This window comes from Lepisosteus platostomus, chromosome 4 (genome assembly GCF_059453375.1).
Source record: "Lepisosteus platostomus isolate fLepPlt1 chromosome 4, fLepPlt1.hap1, whole genome shotgun sequence".
NCBI lineage: Eukaryota > Metazoa > Chordata > Actinopteri > Semionotiformes > Lepisosteidae > Lepisosteus > Lepisosteus platostomus.
In genome coordinates this window covers 43,858,737-43,878,868 of record NC_142614.1, presented here as the reverse complement: position 1 = coordinate 43,878,868, position 20,132 = coordinate 43,858,737, and the positions used below count along the sequence as shown (strand labels likewise).

Here is a 20,132-nt window from a genome sequence, read left to right as displayed (position 1 = left end):
ATAACTCACCTACTGTGTGAACAAAACTCTTAAAAGTAGACTTCAGTGAATGAAATTTGTAAATAAAGCATTTTTAAAGTAATTTTTAAGTGAGGATAAAATATTAGTTATGACGTAACGTCAGATGGCATTTTAAAGGTTCACTGAGGGTTAAAGATAGCTGCTAAGTTCTGGTGAATCTATGGCCACATGAACCATGCGATTTCCACACTGTTCACAATCTACCACTAACAAGTTTCTGTAACATTTTCAATTCAATTAAAATATTGCCAAATATTTATTGTAAAAATTACTTTTTGTAACACTATATTAACACTTGCCTGAATACATATGTGTATTAGTTTTAATTTGTGAGTTCAGCTTCCTTGCTGGGAACCTTAACAAACTTACTGTATATGCTCTGTGTAATGCATCAGCAATATAATTCAAGAACTTCTTGTCTATATTGTAGAAACCTGAGCCTCAAGCTATAGTTGCACTACAATAGCAGTCTTCCTGTTAAGTATTCAGACAAAACTTTAACTTAATGCATTTCGTTCAAAATTTAATCTTTAACTATTTTTTTCTTCTTTTTTGACCTTTCAGTGGTATACAGAAAGAACCTCATGAAAACTTTTTTTTCCACTTGCTGCAGTAGTTGAAGTTTACAAAGCAAAATAACATTTCACAGGTTGTAAGAATTTAAAGAGAGCCCATCAGGCTTTAATTAATTTCCATCTCAGCCAAGATTAAATTCAATATACTGTATAATATATTCAATATATAGTATTTAATTTGCTGCAAACATTCCATTTTTTTCAGGACATGTGGATAGAGTTTGTTGATATTGAACGAGTCCAGCATGAGTTGAAGGAAGTTCTGAGTCTCTGGGTTAAAATTCGAACTGAGCCATTGTTTCAACATAACCACGTCATATCCATCTTCACTGATTTTATTAACCCTCTGGCAGGTAAGTTAATTCCGAAGGGATTTACTCTTTTTTCAGATTCCTCTTGTGCTTTTCTCAATGCAAGCACAAAAAATCCACTTTCTCATTGATGCTTTTGAGATTTTTTTATCTTGTATGGTTTAAAAATGATTGATTATAAATCGATTTAAGTGTGATTTATAACATATTGTATATATGGGTTTCCTCTCACAGTCCATAGACTGTGTTTGTGTCTGTCTGCCCTGCAATGGACTGGCGTCCAGTCCAGGGTGTACCCTGCCTTGTGCTCGTTGCCTGCTGGGTAGACTCTGGCTCCTCTGTGATAAATTCGATGAAGCCATTACAAAATTGATATCTCTAATATCTGAGATAATGTCATCTTACTATGACTCACACTTAAAGGATGTAGATACCGTGATAGGAAAAATATATGAAAAAATATTTGAATAACATTTTACAATAAGGGGCTGTTCAGGAAGTTAATGTGATCTCCATCTGAACTCCATTATTACTTGATATATAATCACATTATTACTAATTATTAAGTGTTCTGTATTGTAAAAGGCAAATAAGTACATTAAGAATACTTATTATAGGGAATGGTGATCAGGAAGAATAGTAAGCTAAATTGTGTAATTCCCCCCTTGGGGGATGAGTAAAATATTTTTGATTGAATTGTATAATGTGATTTTTGTCTGAAGCAAGAGACCGTATTCTGAATAACCTAAAGAAACACGATGCTCCGCAACCCCCCTCATCTTTGTCACGAATGAGAGCTCCAGTCCCTGATATTTCACCTGGAAGCTTGTCTGATGAAGAAACTGCAGCCACGCTTATCCATGAGAACCTCAGCAAACTGCAACACCAGGCCAAGTAAGTCAGAAAAGCTTTGAAATAATATAGATTAGTTTGCTGGCTGATAAACATGTACATTTTTCTTGCATTCCTGTGTGGAAGTGATTTTAATTAGTGTGAAAATAAGATTAAAAGTGCAAGTACACTGAGAGAAATTTAGAATGGTCACTGTGTTCATTTTTATTTATTTCTAAGTGATGTGTAAATACTATAGGGACGAAAACTGAAAACTTTTCTTGGTACTCTGTTTGTTAGAGATTTTAGTGGGGTTTTTTTTTCAACAATGATTGCTTGACAAGAAATTGTGCACGTTATGCAAAAATAAGATGATGGAAAATCATGCTGCTAGACGTCCGGGAAAGAGCTTAGCGTCTGGTTAAGAAAGTAAACCCAAAGGAGGCGCTACCCCTTATACAAGTACCATAGCAGTAAAAATCAAAATAAACATTTTAAATATAAAAGCATTCTTGTTCTCAATATGGGTGAATATATTGTAATTCACGAAGAATGTGATTTTCAAAGCTGCCCGGTGTTGCTGATTTAGCTCTGAGGGTGTGGTGCGCTCTGTTGGCAGGCTGGCAACTCTGCGGGAGCTGCAGCAGGTGGCACTGGACAACGATCTGCTGGACACTCTCCCCCAGCTCTACATCAACCGAGAGGAGCAGCTGTCCATGCAGCTGGAGTGTCGGGGCAGCGGGGGGAGGCCCTGTCAGGGCCCAGCGCACATCACCGTCATGGTCAGCAAGGCTTTTGACCTGTGTCTTTCTCCGCTGCTCATACCTGAAATTACCAGGGAAAACTGATTTCGTAAGAGTGTTCTGTGCACTCATGTGATAAACGTGAGATAACGTGAAGTTTGCTGCACTTAAGATAGCTTGCACTGTACTGTCAGAATATACCTTTTTAAATTCAGTTAATAACAGTATGTATGGTATGTATGGTATAGAGCATTATGGTGGCACAGTGATTAGCATTGCTGCTGCTCAGCACTGGGGCCCTTCATTTCTGGACCTGGGGTGTTGTGTGCATGGATTTATGGCACGTTCTCCCCACGTTCATGCGAGTTCCTCCGGGTGCTCTGGTTTCCTCCCACAGTCCAGGCCTACAAGTAGGTTACCTGGCTTCTGGAAAAATTGGCCCTAGTGTGAGAGTGTGCATGTCTGCCCAGCCTTCCATCTAGGGTGTATCCTGCCTTGCACCTGTTGCTTTCCAGGATAGGCTGTAGCTCCTCCGTGATCCAGCATTGGATGAAGTAATTAGAATATGGATGGATGTGCAGTACATGTCAGTATTATTACAAAACATTAGGCTTAGATATACATGTTGGATAAGTTGTTTGTGGGTCAAAGCAACCCAACTGTGTCTTCTCTAACCGTTTTTGTAACAATGTAATGTTTTATTGTTTTTGTATGTGTCCATTCGTTTATTTTTATTTTATTTGCATTTTTGTTGCAGTTTGAAGGAATTCACAAGCTCGAGCCTATCCAAAACCAGATCCAGTCTCTGAAGAGAGACCTTAAGCAGCTCCAGACAGATGCCATGAAACCCCCTCCACAGAGCGTAGCTGAAGCTGCTGTGCACATGGAGAATTTCATCACGTGAGTATAAGTAATAATGATAAACGATAGACAGCAGAAGCCAGTTCAGGGCAATGTCAACAGTCCTTTCACTGTGTTTCACTGTGTTGTGCAGGCTGATTGCAGAAGGGTCATTTTCCAGAAAAGAATCAGGAAGAATCAGGAAATAGTCTGTAGGGCTATTTCTTGGGTGTTTCAGAGCCCCTGTTTCCACCTTTCAGAGTAGCTTTTGTGTTACATTGACCATGTCTGTCCTGACTGACAAACTTGCAAGCAAATGAAATGGAACTTATATGAAACATTGGCTTTTGAAGTTACACTGGTGATGGATGAAATAATGTCTTTCCTTTTTCAAATTTAAATTCATCTTTTGTTTTTTGGTATTCTCAACTGATTTGGAATAGCCTGTTTGATGTTTGTTGCGTCTCGGTTCATGGTCATGAACCCATGGCTGTGAGGAAGAGGAGAATGAGGAAGAATAGACTCCTCCCACCCATTCACCTTCAAGTTACTCATGCAGGAGGTTCACCATCAACACCCTGGAGGCTGCAGTGGCCAGTGTGTCACCGAGACACCTGGCTGACTAATCCCACCCTCTCTCAGCGGAGCTCCAGTCCGTTGTGCACAGTCACTTAGGAAAGCAGTCACAGTCAGCGGGTGGCATTAACAAGGCTTGAACCTGCGACTCCTAGATCATAGATCATGGAGCTCAGTCCTCACTCATGCAAGCGTCTGTCTCATCTGAGCCACCTGGTAACTGTTTTGTGTTCGGCTTCTTTAATCATGAATATACTGTATAAGCTCGGTCTGAAATTGGCTTTATTCATTGATAAAAGCAAGTCTCTATGATAAGATTTTTTAAATTCAACTTCCAATCCCAGTTTGGTACAACAGGAATATATTGTGGTAGGTTTATTTCACTGAATAAAATACTAAATCTGTCCTATCGGACAGCGCAATACCTTAATATGTTCTTTTCGTTGTTATCTTTTTTAACTAGGGCCCTTGTTAATACCTTTAAGATGCATCCTACTCCCATTGTGCAGAAAGTGGGGATTGCAGTCTTTTACAAAGTGGTGTCATTTGTGTGTGAAGACACCCAGCGCCACCCTCCTACCAGGCAGTTCTTCTCCTCTTGCATTGAAATTCTGGGGCAGGTAACGCCCTGTTTCCTTTTTTTTCCCTGTGTCCTACAAATAGCATCATATTACATTATTTAAAAATCTTCTTTCATAAGTTCTTAAATCCACCTTATACAGACATCATAAGGGCTTTAAGCCAAAGTGTTTTTCTTTATGTATACCAACCACATACACAGTGATCCCACTTCATTTTTGATAGTATGGTAAATTTAACAATAAAAAACCTACATGTTAATCATAAAGTTACTGTCCCTCAAATTTATCTATAAGCAATCCAATCGTTTATGGAAAACAAGGTACTGATGCTGTGCTCTGCTTTCCCTTCTTGTCAGGTCTTTATCCGGGACACACCAAAGGAGTGCAAGAAAATGCTGAAGACCATCCTTCAGAACCGGCAGCTCTGCAACCTGCTCTCCCCCTACTTCACCCCCAACGCCTCGCCCGCAGAGCTGGTCTCCCTCTACGAAGAGGTGGTGGGAGCTCTGCATGTTGACAGTGGGGACGTCGTCTTCATGCTACTCACAAAGGTTCCCACCTCTGCTAATGTTCTTTTAAATCTGAAACCGGCTAGCTTCCATCTCTAAATGGTGTTTTGGGTATCCATTTGCTCTTATGTCAAAACCCCTGATGTTTATTTTTTATATTAAGCAAAAATAGACTTTTCTAGATCAGAATGTTTTTAACTTTCGTGGACAGTTTTCTCTAGTTAATTTACATTATTCCCTTTGAATAGCTGTTGTCAGGTCTTATACTGCTTTGGTTTTCTTTAATATGGATTGTCTGTGTGAATTGTTGTCTTGGTGGTTGGTGGTACCTTGGTGAAAAAGTCATTCACTTTTCTGACTGTAGAATTAAACATGGAAGTACATGTGCATTTCTCTGTTGACCTGGGCTGTTTCTGTTATTTCCCTTCTCCCAGTTTGACCTAATGCACTGGCTGTCCTCCAGTCAGCCGCTCTTCCCTGAGAGAAGCAGGCTGGTGGAGCTGATACACATGGCCCTGACAGCCTGTGGCCTGGATCCTGAGCCAGAGATCCTCATGCCTTTTAACCTGTTCTGTAAACACTGGACCCAGTTACTGAGCTACCAATTCCCCGATCACTATAGTGACTTTCTCCGGCTCCTTATGCAGAGTAAGTAACAGCTGTGCTATTGTATCTTAAAAAGTTAAGAAAGCAAAACTCTTATCAGATTTTAGAATAGAATTACTTTGTTTTTATAGTGGACAGGAAATAATTGCCAGCTTTTTTATCATGGCTGTCTATAGGAAGAGTTAGGTTGCTATTATCCCAAATTGCCATTAGTCCTATTAATAATTACATACACTGAAACAAAATCTAGAAGCTTTGATTTTGCTTATTGGAAAAAAAAACTGTCAATCAGAAGTGCCATGTAAAAATACCAGAAGTGGGCCATATCTTAAATAAACCAGTTTTAAATAAAGGTTACACCATAAAAAGTCTCATTTTTCTCTTCATGGCACATTAGTGATGCCTGTCTACATACTGTACCTGTGTACATAGAACAGAGCATGCTGTGTCACTCACAGGTTCAGCAGACCAGCTCATTAGTCCTGAATGCTGGAAGTCTTCTCTGCGGGTGCTGGGTTGTTCTTCTGCACTCAAAAAGGAATCCATTAAAAACCCTCCTTCTGCTTCTAGAGCCATCACTATCTCCCTGTCGCCTCAACAAGTGAGTTTCTGACTTGATCACCTTACTACCCTAAAACTACATGATTGTCTTCTCGTCACTTTGAATTATTTTAACTTTTATTTTAAGTTAAAAGAAAGTCTAAATAAATTACCTATTGAACTCAGTAAGACATAAACCATATTTTAAAGTGGTTTGCTATGATTGTGTTATATTAGTACATTTAAACAGATCTGAATTAATGTATGTGCCTTTCAGGTTCAGGAGACCATAGAATGGCTGTCAGGTTTCTTCCTGAAACTCCGTCTCTCAAAAGCTGATTTCCGCAGTTTTGGGCTGTTTTCTAAGTGGGGTCCTTACTTGGAGGAAGTGAAGATATTTTGGAGATACCTGGTGAACAATATCATTACCTTGGAATTTGCTGGTTTAGCCAAAGAGCCAGTGGGCAGCAACGTGGTACTTAACGGTAAAAAGCCCATTTAAAAAATCTTTGCAACTAGACTCTCTTGAATTTTGTTCTGTTTTTAAAACCTACGAAAAATTCAAAACCTCAGTTTGTCCTATCTGATTTCATTAATAAAGTGGTAAATGATCTAAGAATCTTATTCAACCATTTCTTGAAAGAAGCCAAGGTGTCAGCTGGATAGCTTGTTCTGCACTCCCACCTTTCTTTGTGTAAAAAAGCAAAAGGCAGCTCTGTTTTGAATCCACTTCAGTATAATTCCATTTTAAAATGCTTCAGAGTAAATTGGAAAGAATGGAATGATACGTGGTATTTTTCACAGTAACTCCATCCAAATAGAACAGTTGTTAATTGAAACACTTAAAAATTAAACATACTGCCTGTGTTAATGTAAAAGTGTATTATTAAAGCAGTGTTCTGTCTTGATTCAGAGCTTGGTTTCTCCTTTTTAGCCCTGCTGTCTTTGCACTCAAAGATCATTGGCCTTTTCAAGCCATGGATCCTGGTGCTGGATACAGATGATCCGAGGTATTTACAGATGGCAAGGCAGTGTTTGTTTTTCCTGTGTATCAGATTGTTCGCTGTCACATTGATCTTTCTCCCGCCCCAGTAACCCTCGCTGCTTTCCGTGGCTGGAAACTGACACCCCTGCTGCTGCCAGTCTGGTGGCCATGTATTCCCATTTCACAGAACGCCTGCATGAGAGGTTCAAAGGTATGCGTGCATTCTGCCGTCTGCCCTGCTCAGACCGCAGCAGATTTCAGAAGAGTGTTTCTTTGATTTTCAGTGGACAAGAAATAATTGCCACCTTTTTTTTACCATAACTGTCTACAGGAATATTTAGGTTTCTGCTAACATAGATAATTTCTTACAAATGTTTATCTTACCCATTGTGACCAAGATGTTTTTATGTGATTATTATTTGAACATGTACATCTAAGAAAATGCAAGTTACCAGGAGTAAAAGACAAAATAAAATCAAATGTTTTGTAATCGGATTTTAGTAAGACTGTAAATGTATTTCTGGGACTTGCGTTGTCTTCAGTCACCAGCTTATATTGGCTATAGGGTGTAGTAGTAGTAATAGAGATCTTCACAAAACAGAATGTTCCTGCTGAATTAACCTGCTGATTTACCTGTTCGAACTACTACACTTCTACACATTTGTGCTATTCTGTTGTTTTCTAGCACCAATGTTTAAATTATACGCTCTCTGGGAATCAGTGTCTGATTGTGTCTACTGTCACACAGATATGTTGCTGCCTGGCCAGAGAGATGCTCTCAGGATACATCTGATGCACTACTGTGATACATGCACCGCTCCCAAAATGCCAGAGTACATCCTGTACACATACCACACAGAATATAGCCGGTTGCCTTGGAAGGACCTGCACCCAGACCAAACTCTCATGAACCAGTTTTTTAATGTAAGACACCCATTTACTGAAGCTGATTTCCTTCCTACTACAGCCCAGGCTTATAAATCAATCAAATATTGGCATGATATTATAATTACAAATTGTGACCCACTGTCCCATACCAGGCTCATCAGGGTTAATTCTCAAGATTAAGTATGTGATTCAGGCAAATTTCTTCTTGTGAAGTTCCCCCACTTAAAACCTTCATGCTAAAAATTTTTGCTGTGACTCATTCAGTACTTTCTCTTACAGCATTTTTATAAGCGCCATTAGTATTTTTTCTCATAAAGTATGATTTTAGAAGGTCAGGTCAAAGATATTGTGGTAATTATCCACAGGTCTTAACTTTCAAGTGACCATATTACTGTTTGTTACAGGTTTCAAGCTTCATGCTTTTTTCAAACCTTTGCAAACTGTGAGCAAACACATTGAGGCAAGAGATTTAAAAAGGTTCACATTTGAATTGGTTTGAATTTCAGCAATAAATGCATATAAAAATGCATTCTCTTGACCATGTTTTTATACATTCAGAACAGGTGTAACTCTAAAAATAAGATTTTGTGTGATGTTGAATCCATATGAACTGATCGTATCTTTAGTTTTCAAAGTAGATATTGCCATTCATGTTTGTTAAAGCCCATTGGGATGATCTGTTTGCAGGTAGAGAGAGGGAGTCCAAAGAGCTGTTTCCTGTTCCTGGGAGGTGTGCTGTGTGAGGTGAACTGGGTGAGTGTCCTGAGCAGTGCCTTGACTTCCCAGCCCAACCCAGACACCCAGATCATGGTCGTCTGTCTGCTCTACATGATGATCTTCCTAGCCAAGGAGGACCAACTTCTCAGCAAGCCTGTGAGTACAACCATTCCTGCCTTTTGCTTTTTTTACAGAAGCTCTGTTGTGAAATCATCCCCTTAGGGAAAGCATTATTTGTTGGTCAGTGTTCTTCAATCTTACAGATGTTTATGTGTTCTGTACGGGTATATATTATGTTCTCTGCTGTTTCTTTATCTGTTTATCTCAATTCCATTCAACAACTGAATGCTCACCTTGTGCTTTTGTATAACTGGTTTGTATCCAGATCATACCATGCTCATGAGTACAGTGCTTTTTGATTGATCAGTAAGCAAGTGGTTGACAAGTAAGATAATGATATAACAACAGAGACTAATTTTACCATTGCACTTTAATAAAATAGTTTATTACCTACAAGCTTAATGCAAACCATTTATCCATTTTGCTCATCTAATTGCTAGTCGGTTAATAATGCGTGACTCCTACCAAGCTGTTTTAGTATTTGAGCAAAATTTTCAACAGTGTGGTTAAGGAGTTTGTTTCATGCTGCATTAAATGTTGGTTTTCACACATAGAAGGTTGGTGCTTGACCAAGAGCATTGAGGACAACATTTGTGCAGTAGAATTGCTGTGTATTAATATAATTCTCGTCTGGATTTACATTCCTCTCATGTCATCGTTGTTTTTTTTATCCCTACAGGACTCTCCACTTCTGAGTCTGCTTGGACAGTCCACTTCTCTCCCTTGGCACCTTGTGGACTCTTCCTCCTATCGCAATGTGATGGGCTATGTGAACACCCATTACCCCTCAGCTCTCATCCTGAAGAGGGACACCTCCTCAGAACTTGTGGTCAAACTTCTGAAGATGACTGCTGGCTTTGAATCCACCTTTGAAGGAACACTGCACAGTGTGAGTACCAGCTTAGTGAGTGCATGAGTAACCACATCACTGGTTTGAAAAACTTATACTCAGACTATTTCCTATGTTGCATTAATCTTGCATGATAGGACATGATGCTGAAGTGTCAGGCCTTCATCCACATGGTTGTTCAGTTCCTGACTACCTTGGACCAGAATGGGAACATCAGCCTCTCAGAACTGAAAAGGGAGATGGAGAGTCTGCTAGAGGACATTGTGGTCTTCAACCCTCCAGGTGACAAATCCTACTAGGAAAATGCTTTTGGTTCTCATTAATATCTAAATGAGATATAACTTGTTAACATAGATGACTATTTGTCTCCTGCAAAACAGCTCTCTGATGGATTTAAAAGTTTTGGAAATTATCCTTGAGGCGTTTGGCATGATACAGTTGTTTTATTGCAGGCTATAGGTGGGATTCTGGGTCTACAGACCAGTGTCTTCTCAAAAGGAAGATTTCTCTATTTTCCTGTATTCTCCTAAGTGCCAAAAAAGGCATAAAAACTAGTCATACAGTATCTGGTGTAGCAAACACCAGGTATAACTTTTAGATTTTAAAGAAGATATTGCTAACAACTGATATTTTGCATAGCTAGTAACCATAACAGTGCAGTTAACAAGTATCTCATTATTATGTTTTACAGATTCTTGTTTGAGGTCTGCCTGTATATATATATATTCTCAAACATGTCTCCTTGGTACACACAGTCGCTATTACATTCATTTGATTGTTAGAAAAGCACGATCAAAGCAATCTGGTTATAGAGTGATGGGCTCCAAGACTGAACTGACTGAAGTGATCTCTGCCCCACAGAGACTGACCTGCGCCAGCGACACATGGCTACATGCAGCCTGTTTGCAGAGGTGCTGAAGGTGCTGAACAGTGCAGGTGTGTCCACTGCTGAGGCCCTTGGAGGGATGCTGCACAGCTGGGTGGAGCGCAGGGCCCGGGCCCCCCTGGTCCTGCCCCTTCTCACCGCTGCTTGCTGCAGCCTAGCTTCTGTCCGCCATATGGCTCGCACCACTGAAGCCTGCATCCTCGCCTACTTCACCGATGGTAAGGGGGGAACTGGGCTCAGAGGGACACCAGGACTGGGGCATTTCTTCTGATGCAATATGTTTAAACAGTTATGATTTCAATAACTTTCATGCACAGGTGCCATCTGAACTGTTCTATTAGATGTGCAATGTTCAAAATCCAAAATCCAAAACCACTGTTAAATCCGTGGTGAGGAGGAAGAGAGATTGCTCTGCCATTTCATCATGACATATCCTTCTTTTCTCTGTCTGCCCCTCTCTTCTTGTGTGTGCTTGTTGCCAGGAGCCTGTGTGGATCAGTACTCTGGGTGGGGCCCTATCCTGTTGTCTCTCCAGGTGCCCGAGCTGACAGTCGAGGACTTTCTCCAGGAGAGTCTGGCGTTGGGCAGCTTCCTTACACTGTACGTCTACATCCTCCAGAGGCTCAACCTTGAGCAGACTCTGGTTAATGAGAAGAAGACTCTGATGCTGCTCAAGACTTGGATGAGCGAAGTCTTCCCCAGGTGCGATGCTCAGAGAACCATAGGTGCACTCTTGAGTAAGTGTGTTGACAGTTCAAGGGCAGGACAGAAGACTACAACTCGGCTGAAAGGCACAGGTTGCCCTAAAACTGTAGCTGGATTTTAAAAATTAACATTATTTAAATGTGAGGGGTATTTTTCTATAGATTTAGTTGATTGGTGAAATTTCCAAAAACAGATGCAAAGAGTGAAAGTACACTGTTCAAAATACCTTTCATGTTTTATAGCTCAGATTAAAAAAATCTGAATTATGTTGATCATTTCTGTTTGGAGATTGCACTCCATTATTTTAGTCTTTTTCAGACTAAATTATAACAATTTCAGCCCAGGAAGTTGAACTAATGGTTTCAGTTCCCCTTGTTTAGTCATTACAGATGCAAACTATGTCCCGTGAGTCACTGAATTTTTAAATATTAAAAACGGAGTTCTGTGTGTTATATGATATTTATACACAACTCCAGAGAGACAGTATGTTAATTTCTAGACAGCATATGTTGCTATACAGTAACTGGTGAATTGGTGGATGTGTTTTATGATTGATGAAATGGTAGATTAGCGTTTCTTAAATACAATACTGTCATCACAATTCAACCAGTAACAATAGCCCTAATGTTAGAGAATACTCTAAACTGTATGTAAAATGAAGATTACTCATTGGAAGAAGTAAATTATCCCACCCTGATAATTTAATAGTGACCACAGTTCTCCTGTCTGGCTTGAGCAGCAGTCCAGCTGATGAGAGCAAGCTGTTCCTGTGGTGGCACAAGAGCCTGGAGCTGATACAGGTGCAGGTGGACCAGGGCGATGTCTGTGACCTGGAGCCCCTCATCCAGACCCTGCTCAGCTTGCAGGCTCGGCTTGCCCAGCTGGGGGAAGAGAGGCTGGCCTCCGGGATCCTGGGGGCTATAGGTCTGGGCAAGAAGTCACCTCTTTCCAGCAGGTGAGGAGAGGACTTGGCACCTTCTTTGATTGCTTGGACCAGTTGTTCTGTTACGTGAGAAAAGAGATTTTTGATGATGCATAGATTTCAAATAGGGACATGCCATTTCATTTCAAGCAGAGCAATTACTGGCCACTCTTATCATTGTCGTAATTACAAATTAATCTCAAATTAAGAGAAAGCTAAACCATTTAGTTATATACACAGAAATAGGTTCTTTCAGGGTGGCATGTTTAACGGAACATTAAAACACATACGATAGTAGATCATTTAACCCATCAATTGTTTAAGTTAGTTAAAACAAACTGTAATTTGGCTTAATACATTGAATATTAATGTATTGAGAGTTTTAAGAAAAGCAAATCTTCATTACATCAAAAAACTTTAAAAAAACCATGCTTTTTAGATATATAGAAAAATACCTGATATTTTTCTGAGTGAATAATAAGTATTTCTGATAAGAGATGAACCTGCAGTATACCAGTACACTTTGAGGCTTTCCAGTTATTTCCAGTTGTAAATAAGTGCTTGAGGTGCACACTGGAGCCCTGTTGTCTAGACATGTCCAGCTTGTGTCTGGGCCTTACTGTTGGCTCGCTGTGCCGGGTATTGCCCAAGAGGTGTTGCACAATTTGCCATGCCTCTGAGGAGCATGATGGACTTGAGTCAGCCAGCATTTCGTTGGCCGAAAATGGAAGAGCAACCAGACACCGTGAACCTGTAGTGATGTCATCAAGAAAGTTGCTGGTCTGCCAGTCAGAGCTAACCATAAGGCACAGTGGAGCTTTCAGGTTTTCACACAGTGAGCAGCAGTCCTCACATGTGGGTTCGCTCAGAACTGCTGCTTGACTTGAGTCAAGTGTATTTACTGTACATCTGGTGACCCCAGATTAAGTGGAATATGAAAGCAATTAGTGATTCCAAAATGTAGAGAAAAGCATTTTTGTGGTATTCCTTACATATTCTAAAGCCTGTTTTAGCAGTGCCCACTGAATCAAATGTAATTGTATTTCCATGCAGTTCAGTGTTGCAAGAGATGTGATTTGATGTTGTTCTGTTCAGGTTCCGGGTTGTGGTGCGCAGTATGTCAGCGTTCCTGTTAGTCCAGGTGCCTGCAGAGAACCGGCTCCGACTCCAGCCAGGATCAGACCTGCAAATCTCCCCTAAAGCACAGCAAGTACGGCTGCTTATTGTTAATTAGGACCTAGTCATTTATTCTTGCGTGTTAAAAAAGATTTATGCATACAACACTATCGCCTTAATTGTTTAGCCTTCAAGATATGATTGAGTTGCTATGTCTTTGAGATTTAATTCAAAACATTAATTAATTAGTTAATTAGTAAATATATTTTAAATATTATTACATAATAATATTTTGGGTGATTGTAAATCTACATCATCTTTCATTTCGTAGTGTATATCTTTCACACTCTTCAGAAACTTTTATTATTACGGCATGTACAGTAACACAGTAACCAACACTGTAGGCTCTATAAACAACAAACCAATGTATTATTAGAATGCTTTCCCAAGTCAGAATAATTTAAATAAATACATAAATACATTTTTCTGTTGATGATGTCCTCTAAGTATGTAATGAAAATCCAACGTAAAACTGGTGTTAGCTCTGATAGTAGCATGTTAAAATGTTTGTCTACTTTTTGGATCCTTTTGCTGTTTAAATTGATTAATACGCGTATTTTATGTTAGCTCAGGTAAAGATAATTAGATAATCCACGAAAATAGAACATTCTTTGGCTTCACAGATAAATTTAGAAAAATGTAATTGGGCTAATGACCGAATTTACATCTTGACTTAGGCACTTAACACCCTTGACTTGATGCCTTCTACGAAGCAGTACTCTGAGTTCCAAGAAACACTCAGTCAAGCCTGTCAGTTCATCAGATACCCCGGCCACTGTCTGCTGGATGGGAATCGTCTGCTGGCTCTCCTCGTCAATGCTCTCTATACGGATTTGCACTACTTGGACATCATACGGTAGCACTTCTGTCCTCTGTTGACGAGAGGGCAGCAGTTGGGACACAGAACAGCAGAATGTTTCCTCTTCAGACTGGCATAAGAAGGTGGTGAAATCACAGCAGTATGGAACTACCATGAAACGCACTGCTCCAAGGGCATAGACCAAAACTTATGAATGCTAAAAATGCCATTTCTTTCTTTGAAAAGGGTACTGAAACACTGGATTCCATTCCCTAGCGATGCTTTCTAAGAGGGGCATTTCTGTCCCAGCTGGCAAATTTACAAAAAGTCCCTCCTACCCTTTCCTTTGCTAAGCTCTTTGCACAGATTCTTTAGAGTTTGGAGTCGAACCCCAGATCTGTATTTTGAACCCCTGATGTGTATCCTGGTATTGACAAGTCAGGTTGTAATTGAATAATCATTGTCCTGCTTCGTGGAAACCAGACCTATAGATAGATCTCAGATTGTTCTGAGTGTAGCGATAACTCATTTTTTCATTTTCCTAGCAACAGCTGATAAACTCTGAGATGGATTATACTCTTACCACCAGGAGCTCCAGAATCTGGAGGTGTTGCATATAGAACAAGACAAGTTTCAAAAAGATAGTTTTCTTGGGTTTGTGAGTTTGTGTTGAGGTTTCACTTTCATGCCTTGAAATTCCAGTATAAAGTTTGCACTCAAGTGGCCTTGGAAAATAATTCTGAAGCAAAAATGGGGTAAAACACAGAACATTTTTTGTTAGAAAAAATCTGTGCTATTCAAATTAATTAATGGAATATGATAAGTAATATTTTGTTTCCAGTAATTCTTTGACCAGTTACAATTTAAAATTTTAACTGCATATGTAAATGAGGTTTTAAGAGTATAACTTCTCTCACCAGATGTTACAGAAATCTTTATAATTGAATCTACATTCTATAGTGTGTATAGATATTTAAAAAGGAGAACGTTATCTTTTGTCAGAATGTACTTGTGATTCTTATTAGTATGATACAGCATATATTAATGTAATATTGAATGTTTCACCACCCTTCTTCCATTGGGTTCAAAATTGGATTAGTGGCCACCAAACACCTTTTCCACCTAATTTGTGAGTAAGGATTTGTTTTAATGCATGCTTTCCCGTTGCACAACCACAGCATCACACCAAATGTTTTTCAGATGGTTCCCACTAGATTTATCTGACTCTTTTCATGATAAACTGTCAGAAAGTCAGAAACTGTCAGTAATTGCTGGACTAGTACACAACTCACAAGATCTTCCTGAAGGCACAACTCTGGTGCCTTACTGTACAAAGGACATGCCTACCCTTTTCTATCACAAGTCTTATATTTGGCTGTAGTCCCTTTCTCTTCTGTCAAAGAAAGAAAAAAAAGTAATCTCCCCTGACACATACAATCCTAAATATTTTAAGTATTATCCTGCTTTTTGCTGTTTTTTTGAAGTGCCAAACCAATCCTTTCTCTCATAAATTACTGTCTACATCTCTACAAATGTGGGAATGATGAAAGAGGTGAGGTCCAATAAAACTTTTAATCTTTCTTTTCTCTTTAAAAAGGATTTTATTGTGAATATTCCACATTTGAAGCCAAATTATTAAAAAACCAAAACATTCAAACACTATTGAAAACATACCCTTAAAATTATCAACAGTATATTACACCATGTAAGCAGTTTGTAATGGTCTGCATAGTATTATGCTTTATGAGAAAGTAAGTACTACCAATGCCTGGTACTTTGGTATGCAACCAACAAATAATTTAACTTGTCAATAATACTGTGTGTTGATTTCAGAACGTGATTTTGATTACATGTTTTCACTGGAGTGTACAAAATGAGATAAAATGTATGATTTAGTCAAAACAAAAACTGTAAGGGTACTTTGAATTAGGCTTCAAATAAAAAAAAAACTGCATTCAATTATTGTGCTTCATACCTTTTAGAAAATATAAAGACTTCACAAAACAAATAAACTGATACTGGATTCAGATATATCTTAAACACAAACAGACATATGTGTTAAAACCCTGAAAAGATTGCATGACAGCACCATTGTTGAATAATATTTAACCTTGAATTGTAAGACACAGTAGCTACAAAAATGATGGAACACCAAATCTTTAAAACATAAGAAGCTTCTGAAGCAGATTTGAAGCGCTTATTTCCAATACAGCTACTAGGATTCAGTATGATTTTTGGTCCATTTACTTGCTCTGTTCAGACAGAATATCCTGGATAACTAAAATCAAAATAGTAACCTCTAAGAAAGGTCATTGCATGCCATCAACTATTCTACCACTTCTTATCTGCCTTATCTGTATGCTTCTCATGTATTACAGTTTTATATTCCCATTGTGCCATAGAGATACTTGGGTTGTGCAAAAGCCTGAATTTAAATTTTGACTGTGTAACCTTTTATTGAAAGTTATCCAATAAGAAAAATCTCTAGCATAGGTTGAATGTATGTTGCAATTACATTTGTAAAAAAAGAAGTCTTTATTGGAACACTGTATATGTGATTAAGTAAAAATAAAATTGTATTTGAATTGTAAAATGAGTGTACGATTCCTTATATTGGAGGCTACCTGAAAAATTAAATGTCAGAGCAGGTTAATATGGCTTTTACAATTTTGCCTGCTTTTTTATATTTTAACCTTTAGAGCAGTCTGTGGGGAATACACTGACAATGATAGCTTGTACAAAGTGACTAACCTCCCAGTGAATGAAAAATAATTTAGATTCTAGACCTCGGGTGTTAACAGCATTTTGTTCCAAAACAAATGTCATTTTGTAATATTTTATGTTGTTTCAGAAACATAGGGCAATAATTATAAATGACGAGGCAAAGAAGAGGAAGGACATTTTCCTTCATGCAGCATCAGTTTTAATAGCAGTGATGCTGTACTGAGAAGAAATATCCCTTGCCAATGTGTTTAATCCACAGTGGAGCTACTGATAACTGATCAAGACCCAGCTTTCTTGTTATCCTACTTCTGTCCATACAACAGACACATTTCACTTAATTTAATAATGTTTGCACTCACTATATATAGCGCTTTTCTGTACACTCCATTCAAAGCGCTTTACAGTGTACTGTACTGTGGAGTGTGTAAGGTGTTGGGCTGCCTCAGAGACTGTACTGTGGAGTGTGTAAGGAGTGGAGCTGCCTCAGAGACTGTACTGTGGAGTGTGTGAGTAGGGTTATCACAGGGACCAGAGAGTATATCGTGAATGAGGCTACTTAAATTTTTACTGTCATGATTTTTTTAGGTATGGCCTTATAAAGTCTGGACATTTGCATGAACAAATAATTCAGAATAAAAATATCTAGGCTTGTAATTTAACCTTGAATGCCATGATCATACCAGGGAAAATGAAAAGATCTGTTCATCTTTGACAATTGGATATACAATGTCATATTTAAATTTGCTTGCCTTTTAATTAAAACGACTTTGTTACATAACATCGGATGGCACAATGGCTCAGTGGTTAGCATTGCTGCCTAACAGAGCTGGGACTCTGGGTTCAGTTCCGGACTTGGGGTGTTATCTGCGTGGAGTTTATACTTTTATTTTTATATTTATGTATGCTCTTCCTGTGTTTGTGTGGGTTTCCTCTGGGTGCTCTGGTTTCCTCCCACAGTCCTGGTGTCAGTGTTTGTGTGTCTTTGCTTGTGTCCATCTTCCCTGCGATGGACTGATGTCTCAACTAGGCTGTATGCTACCTTTTGCCCGTTGCTTATCAGAGTAGGCTTCGGCTCCCCTGCAAACCGGAATGGGAAGAAGTGATTAGAAAATGGATGGGTGCATGTTACATAACATTGCACAATAGTTAGAAGTACAGGCTATCACATGCTGCAGCCTATCAGGGAAAAGTCATTGTTGAAGTCCCTGAGTGAAGTGGAATATTTTCCCTGAAACCGATATTCTTTTTCAGTTATTATGCCAAGTGGTTAGTGAAAATTAGTCTGCTTTGGCACTATCCTTTTTTGGGCTTCAGAAATGTATTGAGGCTAGATCCACCGCCCTTTGTAGACTACTGTCTGATACTAGATTTGAACTCCTTTATGTAACTGTTTTACAGCTTGCATAACCATCTGTAGCTGTCTGATAGTCTGCCTACTGCTATCAGCAAAAGCAATTAAAGCATCCCTGCATTTCCACGTTAATATTAACAAACAGAAACCCTTCTTCCAACGAAGTAAAAAATCACAAATATATTATCAATATTACAGATTTTAACACAAATACGAAGTCTTATTCAATTTTAAGTGTGCGTACCTAAAAGCTAGGAGCTATATACAAAAAATGCATGAAATACAGCAGAAGCTACCACATTAAATGATACATGGACAACTGATAGAGATGAATGCAACAGTGGATACACTGTTCCTCACAGACAGAAATGTTAGATGAGGAGGAGGTGTAGCACTATGTCTTAAAGGTTTTCAGGCTCAGGAACATAGCCTGGAGAAATCAAGATCTCAGAATCTATATCAGCCAGACTCAAAACACATTCTAAAGATATACTGTAGCGTGAGGAGTCTAGTATTAAGCAACAAATGCAGATATACACTACTGAATTAATAATGAAATTAAGAATTTATGTGCAAGAGAAGAAACAGTTTTTTTATGGTGGATTTCACCTGTTCATACATAGACTGAGAAAAGCATTTAGGAATATCAGCAGCAGAAATTCACGTTTAATGACATGTAACCTACAGGAGGAAATGTTCCTGTTTTCTAACGACTACGACAGAGTAAAACAGGGAAGAAGGAACCATAATGATAATAATAAACTTTATTTTATATAGCGCCTTTAAAGGTGGCTTCTCAAAGCACTTTACAGAATGACAACAACAATAAATAAAAATAATACACAAGATAAAACACAATTACAATATATAGAGGAGACCATGGATGGTGATACTAAGAAAAGCTGAGGGGTGAAGAACAGAACCAGTTAAGTAAAGGCTTTTCTAAAGAAGAGGGTTTTGAGTCTGGATTTGAAGGAGTTTAGAGAAGGTAACTCTCTGATATCCTTGGGGAGAGAGTTCCAGAGCTTGGGGGCATAACAGGAGAAGGTCCTGTCACCCATACAGTGTAGACGGGCTTGGGGGACAGTAAGGAGAGCAGAATTAGAAGAGCGAAGGTTGTGAGGTGGGGAGTAGGGCGATAATAGTTCAGACAGGTACTGAGGTGCCAAGCCATGCAGAGCCTTATAGGTGAGCATGAGGATTTTAAAGTCTACATGGAATTTGACCGGAAGCCAGTGCAAGGACTCCAGGATAGGAGTAATGTGATCACTTGCACTAGACCTGGTCAAGATTCTGGCTGCTGAATTTTGGACATACTGCAGTTTGTTCAAAATAGATTTAGATACCCCAGCGAGTACAGCATTACAGTAGTCAATTCGAGAGAACACAAATGTGTTGATCAGCTTTTCAGCCACAGTTAGTGATAGCATAGGGCTTAGTCTAGCGATATTTCCGAGGTCACAAAAATATGTTTTGACAGTATGCTGCACATGTGGGTCGAATGTAAAGCCAGAATCGAATATAACCCCAAGGTTTTTTAATTTAGATTGAAGCTCTAGTACAGAACCATCTACAGATAGGGTTACAGGACTGGCTTTACGAAGTTGATGGGGGGTGCCAGTAAGCATGACTTCAGTCTTGTCGTAGTTAAGATGAAGGAAGTTTTGAGTCATCCAAATGTTTATGTCAGAGATTCAATTAGATAGAAATGAGACAGACACATCAGTTTGGTATGGATGTTTGGTATGGATGTATATTTGAGTGTCGACAGCATAGAAATGAGCTGACCAAGTGGAAACATGTAAATGCTGAAGAGCAAGAGGCCCAGTATTGAGCCCTGAGGAACACCAGACTTAACAAGACTAATTTCAGACCT

The 20,132-nt window shown here is 39.0% G+C and overlaps 1 protein-coding gene across 4 annotated transcripts in view; it reads left to right on the top strand.

The window, feature by feature from the left end:
- epg5 (ectopic P-granules autophagy protein 5 homolog (C. elegans)) overlaps positions 1-16,774 on the top strand; it is a 43,093-nt gene extending 26,319 nt beyond the window's left edge. For all 4 annotated transcript variants that reach the window (XM_088629562.1, XM_088629563.1, XM_088629565.1 and 1 more), the window contains exons 26-45: positions 802-949; positions 1,630-1,801; positions 2,358-2,520; positions 3,239-3,381; positions 4,361-4,517; positions 4,835-5,029; positions 5,422-5,635; positions 6,052-6,194; positions 6,411-6,618; positions 7,068-7,143; positions 7,226-7,329; positions 7,867-8,042; positions 8,694-8,879; positions 9,523-9,732; positions 9,831-9,975; positions 10,555-10,797; positions 11,062-11,281; positions 12,024-12,239; positions 13,302-13,416; positions 14,060-16,774. In XM_088629562.1, coding sequence (XP_088485688.1) covers positions 802-949; positions 1,630-1,801; positions 2,358-2,520; positions 3,239-3,381; positions 4,361-4,517; positions 4,835-5,029; positions 5,422-5,635; positions 6,052-6,194; positions 6,411-6,618; positions 7,068-7,143; positions 7,226-7,329; positions 7,867-8,042; positions 8,694-8,879; positions 9,523-9,732; positions 9,831-9,975; positions 10,555-10,797; positions 11,062-11,281; positions 12,024-12,239; positions 13,302-13,416; positions 14,060-14,242 — 3,417 coding nt within the window. In that variant the 3' untranslated portion in view covers positions 14,243-16,774. The remainder of the gene's footprint in view (positions 1-801; positions 950-1,629; positions 1,802-2,357; positions 2,521-3,238; positions 3,382-4,360; positions 4,518-4,834; positions 5,030-5,421; positions 5,636-6,051; positions 6,195-6,410; positions 6,619-7,067; positions 7,144-7,225; positions 7,330-7,866; positions 8,043-8,693; positions 8,880-9,522; positions 9,733-9,830; positions 9,976-10,554; positions 10,798-11,061; positions 11,282-12,023; positions 12,240-13,301; positions 13,417-14,059) is intronic.
- The last annotated feature ends 3,358 nt before the right edge of the window (positions 16,775-20,132 follow it).